Source organism: Stigmatopora argus, chromosome 13, assembly GCF_051989625.1.
Source record: "Stigmatopora argus isolate UIUO_Sarg chromosome 13, RoL_Sarg_1.0, whole genome shotgun sequence".
NCBI classification, from domain to species: Eukaryota; Metazoa; Chordata; class Actinopteri; order Syngnathiformes; family Syngnathidae; genus Stigmatopora; species Stigmatopora argus.
The window spans coordinates 8,618,173-8,629,073 of record NC_135399.1 but is presented as its reverse complement, the minus strand read 5'-3'; the positions used below and the strand labels follow the sequence as shown (position 1 = coordinate 8,629,073).

The 10,901-nt window shown below is 39.7% G+C and overlaps 1 protein-coding gene across 1 annotated transcript; it reads left to right on the top strand.

Annotated features, from left to right (window-relative positions):
- Nucleotides 1–7,078: 7,078 nt before the first annotated feature.
- On the top strand, nt 7,079–10,582 carry cryba2b (crystallin, beta A2b). Its single transcript, XM_077617541.1, has 5 exons — nt 7,079–7,247; nt 7,978–8,165; nt 9,117–9,258; nt 9,357–9,499; nt 10,235–10,582. The coding sequence occupies exons 2-5, from the start codon at nt 8,008–8,010 to the stop codon at nt 10,380–10,382; spliced, it is 591 nt and encodes a 196-aa protein (XP_077473667.1). The 5' UTR covers nt 7,079–7,247; nt 7,978–8,007; the 3' UTR covers nt 10,383–10,582.
- The last annotated feature ends 319 nt before the right edge of the window (nt 10,583–10,901 follow it).

Here is a 10,901-nt window from a genome sequence, read left to right as displayed (position 1 = left end):
AAGTTTTACAAGTGCCATTATTTCAAAATTATCATCTTGGTTTTTTTTTTCAAACTTGTTTTCTTTGTTTCTAACTTGTCCAAATGTGTCGCCTCTCCTAAAAAAGGTCCACGGAGGGTCACAAAGAGATGACAGCTGTTAGGGAACAATACAAAAGTAATGGAGTCCCACCCGGGACTTTTACGTATTTGCTTCACGTTGAGCCCCACGTACAATACCTGAAGGTGAAGTTTTGTTCGTTCGGCTCGCGTTACGCAGGTACGGCTTGACGACTGCAGGTGGAGAGGATCGCTACGGCACCCCCTCGATCCTCAAGAAGAACTACTTTTAAATCCATGGGTTTTTGTACTGTCTGGAAAAGTTGTTTTTTTTGCATGAAGTCAAAGGAAAACAAGTGAAATGTGGTGCAAATGTAGTGAATGTTTGCAAGTTTTATTTCTTCTTATTTTCATGTGTTGTCAAATAAATGTACACTGACAAGTTTCTAATAAATGAGTGAAAACTAGAAAGATATTTGACTGACAACAAGAAATTATAGTTTTTTTTTCAAGTGGCTCTGTTTTATCGATTGACTAAAACGGTGGATAGTGGTTGCAAATTCCGTCTCGCATCAAAAGGGTGCTTGTTTCGAATCTGGATGTTCTCGCATGTTTTTAGTCAGCGTGCTTTTTCAAAATTTAATTCCATGTGCGATGTGAAAGCGAGTTTGGATACCTGAAATTACGTCAAAAAACAAGAATTTATATCTTTTTTGAACATTGGGTGAGATCATGAATAAATGCTTATCAAATTGATTTGCTCTTCAATCTTCTGAAATTATATTCAAATGTTGACATTAGCATGCGTAGTGATGCTAATCTGACTCCACGTTTTTTCCATCGCCGACGTCATGGCCCTGAGGCGAGCGCCGTCCGATTCCAGAAACGGACTTAATGGCGGGTTAAATTAATGGTTAACTAAACATTAGGCATGCGCACACACCTGCTAAGGCCATCTGCCATTTGCATTGATGCTGGGCAGACTTTGGGTGAGAAGTGAGGTAGAACCTGGAAAGCGGCAGATGGAAAATTATTCACGCAAGAGGCAATTTAAGGTCGTTAGCTAATTCCCTACATGGAGGGCGGTGGACGTGAGTTTCTAAACGTGCGCCAGTTTCGAGACTGTGTTTTCTAGGTGTTTTTCTAAACTTGCAAATGTCGCAATCTTATTTTGGTCCTGAACTCGGGATTCATCAGTGACACCAACAAGTCAAAATGGCATACCTGTCAACCTCTGCCGATAACTGCCCTTATAAATGATTATGATTCCCCTTACAAACCCCCCAAAAACCTTACAAACACCGTACGAGTCTTGTCCTAAATGTTTTTCTTCTGGAGGATTTTGGAAGCATTTGGCGAAGAAAGCAACTTGTCACGCTGCTACTTAAAGGCAGGCAACACACCAAATATTTGCTCTTTTTGGTTAAAACCTTTTGGCTTGATTGTTTGCATTTTGCAAATGAAATGGTTTGGAAACTCAGAAGCTGAATTCTACGCTCTTGCTTACGTTCATTAGTTAAGAAGCGACTTCTGCCAAGTGCTCCTGTTCAAGAAACTATCTGCTCTCATCCGAAAAAAAGCAGAATTTAGCTAAGAATATTAGTTTAACCCACTCAGTCATGGACGACAGTTCATTCTCGTTGTAAGCAAAGGTTGAGTCATGCTTTTTTTGGCTCCTTAATAAGTCCATTTGTGTGTTGTTTGCATTGCATTAGCATACACGCCCTTGCGTCCTTCCGCATGCCTACTGCAAAGAACACCAGCTATTCGTGGGCGTCCACCAAACAACCACCTCTGAAAGTTAATCACTTTACGCAGGTTCTCATTAAAGAACCTGTCGTCCTCCTCAGTTTTTTACCTGAGAGCTTATTTGCCTCGCCAAGTCAATATTTGTTTAAACAGAGAGGAAGAGAAAGCGCCTACTCGTCAGTATCCTGGTTACCTCACGCGGTTACCTTGCCGACTCGTAACTGACAGTCCCAACTGGTCCTGCCGCTGGCCCCGATGCTGAACCAGAGATAGAGTAGCTAGCTATTTTCTCTCCACGTGGATGCTGGGCCACTCCCAATGACTGCTTTTGGTTGAAGACCACATTTGCAAGGTCTTGGTTGAGACTCCTAGAATGCTCAGTCTTACTTTTGGCCTCAGTCTTGCTCTGGTGTTGTGGTGTCATTTCAGTCCTTGTCTCAGTCTTGCGGTGTCTTGGTCTTGTTTTTTTGTCTTGTTTGGGTCTGGTCTTGTTTAGCTCTCATTCATGGGGTTAGGGTTTGTTTTGTATCAATTTTAGTTTTTTTTTGCTGGCTTTTTGGTCTTGGACCTATTTCAGTCTTGGTTTTGTTTCAGTCGTGGTCTTTTTTTAAGTCTTGGTTTTGTTTCAGTCATGGTCTTTTTTTTAGTCTTGGTTTTGTTGTTAATTAATGGTCCTATTATGTTCCTTTCTTGTTTTTTTTCTGTTCCAGTTATGTTTCTTTCTTTGTCTTGATCCTGTTTGTAGCTTAGTCTTGGTTCAAGACTGTTTTTTTTAGCGTTGGTCTCGTTTCACTCTCTATTTTTTCCTGCTATTGGTTCCAAGAGGTTCAAAACCAAACAGGAGGCAGCCAAAAATAGATCAACTAAACTACAATAAAAAATATCACCATTGAAGAGAATGGAGATTGCAATATTTACATCTCCATGTTTTCTCTTTCCACATGTTGCCCACCAATTCTTCTCACCAGAGTCCCAAACCGCTTCGCCCTTTCTTCATGTACCGAAAACTTTCATTTGTGTTGTTATTGTCTTTTTCATTTCAATATCTTTATTTCCCATAACCCACAACTCACACAGTTGTACAGTTGTCTTTTCGGATATTGGCCAAACCCCAAATCGTTTGACTTTAGGGCCCATCACTTCAGTATTTTCTTTGTTATGCCTGTGTGCCAGTGAGCGATGAAGATGGAAATCATTTGAAAACATTAAACAAATAGCCAATGGTTCCTTCTGGTGAAAAGATCACGTGTTTGTCCAACATGTCGTCCATCGGTGTTAATCAAAACCTTATGCCTTGCTCCTTGTTCCATTTAAAACGCAATGCAATGATTCACATGATGAATACGGCCGACTTCATTGCACCCAGCCCGATTAAAAAGAGTCGACAGGAGTCACCTTCTGAACTCGATCGGTCTTTTGTTTGGGATACATTAAGACTGGACGGTCTGGTTGTCCACACAGCAGCAACATGATTGCATTTGGGGGGAAACTGCCACGCAACGCTATCTCCAAATGCTTGAATGAGTACTTCCCACAGCCTGTGTGTGTGTGTGTGTGTTGTTTCCTCTGACAGTTAGTGCTAATCAAGAGTCATGCAAATGCCCCAGGCTTGTTCCCTTTCCCTTTTTTTGTTGTGTGGGTAGCAGCTGCTAAAATTGGGCTGTTTTCATTCAGCAGGAAAACTCAGTCTTTACACTCAAAGTGTTGCTTTAATATTCTTTTTCACTTCTATAAGCAGTTATATTTGTTTGAAGCTGGATTTCAGATTTCCCTTTGCAATTTTTATTGGATAAGATCATGTGTTTTTAGTCATAATAAACCAAGGATTGTTAGAGTTTGTATTAATAGCATTAGTCTCAAGTAGTATTTGTATTAATATGATATCAGTAGTATTTGTATTAATATGATATCAGTAGTATTTGTATTAATATGATATCAGTAGTATTTGTATTAATATGATATCAGTAGTATTTGTATTAATATGATATCAGTAGTATTTGTATTAATAGCATTTGTCTCAAGTAGTATTTGTATTAATAGCATTTGTCTCAAGTAGTATTTGTATTAATATGATATCAGTAGTATTTGTATTAATAGCATTTGTCTCAAATAGTATTTGTATTAATATGATATCAGTAGTATTTCTACTTTTTGAATAAATTTCATGTTGCTGATGATTGTGAAAATAATAATTAAAACATTACATTTAGAATGAATGTGTTTATGTACTGTTTTAATAGTGTTCAGATTGAGATTAGTCTTAGTTTCATTGGTCTAATAGAAACAATATACAGTATTATAATATTGTTTCGTTTTTATTATATATCTATATTAGATTCAAATCCATGTGGGATAAATATTAGGTTTCAGGTATTAGTGTTATATCAGTATTATGTAACAAAAATGGGCTGCACTAGAAAACACAAAATCCCAAAGCAACACGGTGTTTATTACTTTTGTGACCGACAGCGGCAAATACAAATCTCGCTAGCAGTGTATGTGTTTGAACACGGCCTTGCCCTTTTCCACGCCGTGTACGCGGCCGTCAACACAATTCAATAGTACACGCCACATCATAATCCACAACGTCTACGTCAATTGAGGAATAAAGCAAAGGTGACAAATTGACCTCTGGCTGCTCGGGTAACGGGCGTAACGAGGTCGTGCAGGAGCAGATGTCCCACTCTCATCATCCTCACCTGGATTAGTTTCCACGGCAACCTTCCACCTGAAGAAGGGCATTCAGCACGCTGACACAAAAGTCACGTGTGTGTGTGTGTATGCAAACACACGTAGGTGTGTGTGCAGGTGCATTCACTGACTATTCAAATAGTCGGTAGTGGGGAACAAGAGCTCGCTCTGCCGGGTGCATATGTACAAGCTGCGGATTCATTGTCCACACGACCTTTTTAACTCATTGGCTGCCATTGACGGCGAAAGATGTCCAATGCATTTGAAGTGGATTGCTGCCTTCCTGCCAGTCTTTGCCGGTTAAAATGGATTAGACGTGTCTTGCCCTAAGTGGCAGTGCATGACTGGGTGCTGTTATGATGCAAGTATGATAATCCAATATTTGGAAATAGACAAAAGTGTCAAGGTGGAATCCTAAGTACATGCAAATACTAGTGGATTTAAAAGTAAAATGAGAGTGTTGCATGTCGGACTTGTCGTCCACTTCTAATGCCACTCAATACTAACCCACAAAGGTAGTTGTTCATTCTTAAACTAAGCGACAAAGTAGCGCAAATGCATCATATGGTAAAATGTTTTCAAGTTCAAGAAGTTACTATGTAGTATATAGATGTAATAGTGGGTTATCAACACCAATGCAAATATGCTTTCTGATGGTTCTAATACTGGAAAAAAAGCTTACTACTATTCATAGTATAACAGTATTCATTTAATTCATAATGTACTTAATGATTTAGTAAGAGTAGCAGTGGGTTTTTACCCAGCATTAGTTACATGTGTGTACTGGTGTAATTTATTAATTGTAGTATTACAAGTATGTTTACCTGTATGTGTTGCAAGCATGATATTCATATTAATATATTTAGTAGTAGTATTAGTATTAGTGTTACAGCATGTATTTTTTTTGTGTTTGGAATATTTTTGACATTATTATTATTCATACACTTTACACATATGTACACACAAGTTATGCTGCATTTAAATGCTGTATCTACATAACTGTATTTGCAGTAGGTATAAACATACAAAAATACATGAGCACAAATGGACACACTATTCAAGGAAAACGTTTGCACGCATGTATTTTCAAGCCACTGTATGTCAGCCGTAAACAAACACACGACACTACATATCAACCACACACCGTCGTCATGTATTTGAGTTTAGGTTTTTTTGTCTATTACAATTATGCCCCACCCCTGCATTTGATTTTAAATTTTTAGTCTTGTGAAAAGGCCCTAAATGCTTGGGGCACTGGGGACTAAACATGTACTTGTACTACTAGTTTATGTTTATATGCTACTTGGATATTTTAATTTGGGAGATGAAGCAAAACTTGAGGCTTTGTCAAGCATGTGGCTTCACCTGCACACAAACATGTCTAAAAGCAATGGAGGGCTTACAAAGGCACTCTGAAACACACGCACACACACAACTCTTGTGCCCACTAACCCTGCAATAGCCATTTGACCGCTAGATGGCGCTCTAATGAAGGACAATGCATTACCATCATCTATTGATACTTTTTTTTCATTAGGGACTGCCGTTTTTATTTAAATTCACTGGACATTGCCAGGGTTTTATTGAGTTACATACGAGCATGTGGTACCATTGACAGTGATAGACGTCCAATTTATTTAGATTGAGGGAGGCTGGCTGCAAATGTCAAAATTATGGTCTATCGACGTCAATGGCATTAAAACATCATTATTTACGGCCAGCCCTCCCAGTTCAGAGCAATTCAATGTAATTGCACTAGATGGCAGAAGATTAACCTGCTAATGCACATTTTGTGCAATAGTGTAAACAGTACTGTCATGCACTGTCAAACATGATTTAACTTAGAATCCAAAAGATGTGTGCCGAGGACAGTTTAACGCGTCAATTTTTCAATATTTGTCACCATTAGAGGTGATTTCGATATAGCTTCACTGTGAATTTCAAGCTTGGAAACTACGGCACTGACACACAACTGTCAATAGAGGGCAGCGATTCATGAGCTTGCTGGGCGACAGCTTCATTTTTGTAAAAAAAAACGTACTCTCTACTATTGACGATGGATATTTAATGTAGATATAATTGTAAGACGGGGGGCCTGGCGGCATGAGTGGTTTGCGCGTCGACCTCACAATCTCTGGGGTCCCGGGTTCAAATCCAGGTTCTCCCTGGGCTTAGGTGGGTTTTCTCCGGGTACTCCAGTTACCTCCAACATTCTAAAAACATGGAAGATAAGTTGATTGGACACTCAAAATTGCCCCTAGGTATGAGTGTGAGTGTAAATGGTTGTCTGTCTTCTTGTGCCCTGTGATTGGCTGGCCACCGATTCAGTGTCTAGTTAGCTGGAATAGGTTGTGGCCCTCCCTTCTATCCTTGTGAGGATAAGATAATTGGAAACACAATAATTTAAAACTAGTGAAAAGTGCTCTGGAAATGCTATTAAACTACTGCGAATGCTGTCAGTGTTTTGTGCGAGTGGGAAAATACCAGAAAGGATTTGTGTCTATTATTCCAGGCTTGCAATCAAAGTGTCACGTCAGTGTTGTGGTACTGATGACTAAGAGACTTGCGGGCTCTGTGGACAATGGCGCCGCAGAGCTTCCACAAAACGCGTGGCTAATGCCGCCCTTTCAGCGGCCTCGCTCGGGCTGCTGAGTCTGCAAGGCCGCCAGGACGGAGCGCCGAGTGGGGGCCCCGACCCTATAAAGGCACAAGCGTGGGGTTTGGCCCCGTCATTGATTATACAGGATCTGTCTCCCCTTAGGACCGTCTGTAAGTATGTCAATGAGTTGGACTATGAGCATGGACAAAATGCTTATTGTTTTTAAATCTGACTAATGAAAACATAAATGTTGTTGTTACCGAATTGATTTGCAAAATGGAAAAACGGACTAAATTTACCGGGGAATTTGTACTATGCAGCTAACATGGTAATCTTACTACATGGCAAGGTGACAAATGTTTGGATCTGTAGTTGTCTGATTGGAATTACTTTTGAGGTATTATTTAACAATCTAATGTAGAAATTCCGCCTCAGAAATTGTGTTTAAGATAAATTTCATTATACATTAAATGAACAAATTTGCTGCCAACCCTCCCAGTCCTAATGGGTTGGACAACGGCAGCATACGTTAGAATGTCAGTTGAAAATGACACGTTAAAAAGAATCAAAAACATTGATTATTTACTTACATACACTAAAAAACATCTTAATCTCATTACAAAATAGGTCACAATGAGAAAAGATAGAGTACTACAATTCTGTTACTATTAATTGTATATATTTTTAATGACTTTTTTTCATTCATGATTAAACCTATGTTAGGTAGGTGATTAAAATATGAAAATGAAACAAGGTGAAAGTGGCTTTGTAGACACTTTGGGGCCAATGCATTCAAATTTCCTTTTTCTAATGATGAAGTTGACCCATGACATCATTTCTTTTTTAACTTCATCAATCAGTGCTTTCGTCAAATTGTGATTTAAGGTCCATTTTTTTTAGCGAGTCAAGACGACGACGGCCGCAGCAGTCATGAACACTCAGCAGCTGGAGCAGATGGGCCAGTTCAAGGTCACCGTGTGGGAGGAGGAGAACTTCCAGGGAAAGCGTAGTGAGTTCATGTTGGAGTGCCAGAACATCACGGAGAGAGGCTTCAACAAGATCCGCTCCATCAAGGTCGAGAACGGACCGTAAGTAATGAAGGCGATATACGTACGTCCGATCCATTTTTGACTGGACGTAGGACTGACAATGATTCACATTCTGCTGAGCAAAGTGGTGAAAATTTAGATTTGGGGTCCTTTCACGTTGTCGTATGTGGTGATGGAAAATGTTTTGCAATGAATCTTGGAATTTATATCATCGAAAGGAGAAAAAAAAATAAACAAAAGTATGCCGACAAAAAATATATCCCATTTGAACAAGAATGTATAGACTTTTGATTTCAATTGGTTATAATGATACACAGTGAAATGTCATTTTTAGAATAACTTTGATGTTTAGAACAGATTAGAATATTTGAACAAAGGTCACCACACAAAAAAATCCCATTTGAACAAGTGTATAGACTTTTAATTTCAACTGTTCATAATGGTAAAAAGAGTTCAATATAATTTTTAGAATAACTTTAATGATTAGAACAGATGAATATTTTCTTCTGTATTTGAACGTTATTTCCAATTACTTACAAAGAAAGAAAACACAAAATGAAGCATTGCAACATTTTTAAAATGATTACTCACGAACGATTTTTTCTTATAAAAATAAGGTTGAATTTGCTTCCTTGACAAATATTCTGATTATTGCTTATGAACACACACATGCAATCTTCTTATCCATTCATATCTATATATAAATTCATACACTACATCTATCTCCAAAATCTTCATTTCCCAAAGTGTATCGATGATGGTGTGTTATTGCATTGGTGGTTAGCATGCATCAAGTGCGACCGCCATAACGGCTGAGTGACTGACGATCAGATAAGAGGGGCTTCAGCTGCGCTGCTATTAAATGTTTGCTTTGTGCCACCTTTTGACAAAAAGCAGCTGCGCATCGTGTTCATTAGAGCCTATTGTGAACGGCCACCGGGCCGTATTGTCCAAGCAAATGCCAAGTTACCGCTCTTCATCTCTCTAAAGATGGGTGGGTTACGAATACCCCGATTTCCAAGGCCAGCAGTTCATCCTGGAGAAGGGGGACTACCCTCGCCACGAGGCCTGGAGCGGAAATAGCAGCTACAGAACCGAGCACATTCTTTCCTTCAGACCCATCAAGTGCGCCGTAAGTGCCTTTGGGCTTTCTTTCTCACGGGAACAAACTTGTTGTTGCGTGAGATGGCGATCTGGAGGGTCCCGTGTCGAAAATTCCTTGTGTGGCAGAATCACAGCGACAGCAAGGTGACTCTGTACGAAAGCGAGGACTTCCAGGGTCGCAAGTTCGAGATGTGCGATGACTACCCGTCTCTACAGGCCATGGGCTGGACCACCAAGGAGGTGCCGTCTATCAAAGTCAACTCGGGAGCGTAAGTTTGCTGTTATGACTCATACTTTTATGCTTTTTCAACTGTCCCCCCCCAAAAAAAAAATCCATACATTTTTTTAGATGATTAACAGTCACAAAATTGATATATGAACCCTAGAAAGGCAGATTATGTCGTTCCGTAAGTCAGTCTATATGTTTGGCTATGTTTGTTCAAGAAAACTCGAAAATAAATAAAGGGATTATTTTCATTAGGCTTATAATATTAAAACGGAAAAGGTGAATACAATTTGGAGTCATGGGGCTAAAGGTTAAAGAGGTCAAGAGATTAATTTCGCAATAACAGATTAGTTTAATAAATTTAATTTTGCAGCGTAGATGGTTAGATGAGGGAAAAAAAGGAATGGTGACTATTTGGAATGAGAGAAAAGTGCAAGAGGTTATAAATATCAACATTTGGGCTGCATAAGGTCAAAGGTCATAAAGGTCATCCTCTAGCTCAAAGAATCAAGACTAAGATGGACGGTTTTGTTTCAAACTATTCTTCTATTCTAAGCATTCTGCTCATAGTATCCTCAAATTTGAAGGAGAAAAATATGAAGACTTCCCCTATTTCACTCCCATTTCAAATCTATTTCCAGTTTTGTTTAGCTGCTTTTCCACAAGTGATGTCTACCTTTTAGGAGCAAATACAATACACTGTTCCTGTCCGTCGCTTTGAAATATGAATATGAATCATTATGCTTGGATGCTTCTCTCTCTCTCTATCCTCACACAGCTGGGTGGCGTATCAGTTCCCCGGTTACCGAGGTTACCAGTACATCCTGGAGAGAGACAGACACCAAGGAGAGTACAGAAACTACAACGAGTTCAGCACCCAAGCTCACACCAACCAGGTGCAGTCCATCCGGAGAATCCAGCACTAGACTACGAGAAAAACCTGAAAAACGGACTCCGTTCCTCACCTCCGACTCGGGCCGGCCTCCAACGCGGAACAGCGGACGTCCTGGGTCCTTCCATCTCACTGTGGCTCAATACTTATAGATATCCCAGTGCCTACTTCTTTTAACGTGCTGAAGCATGTTTGTGGAAATACGAAATAAAAGCTTTTCTTCGAGAGAAGGCACTTTGGAAATGTTCTTCGTACAATAAAAGCGCAGTGAATTCTCTGTTTTAGTATTGGTTTATATTGCTAATCGCAGTACCCAGTTTCGTGATCGGACGTTTGGTCGACCGGACGTTTGGTCGACTGGACGTTTGGTCGACCGGACGTTTGGTAGAACGGACGTTTGGTCGCCAGGGTCGCTCACTGTCAAATCATGACAGAGAGTTTACTGTTTATATTTTGATATTAGATATTTAGATTAAACTCACTCTCTCTCTCTCTCATGATTATAATTTTGAGAGCTGGTTTCAACAGTAACAACCCGGCGACCAAACGTCCG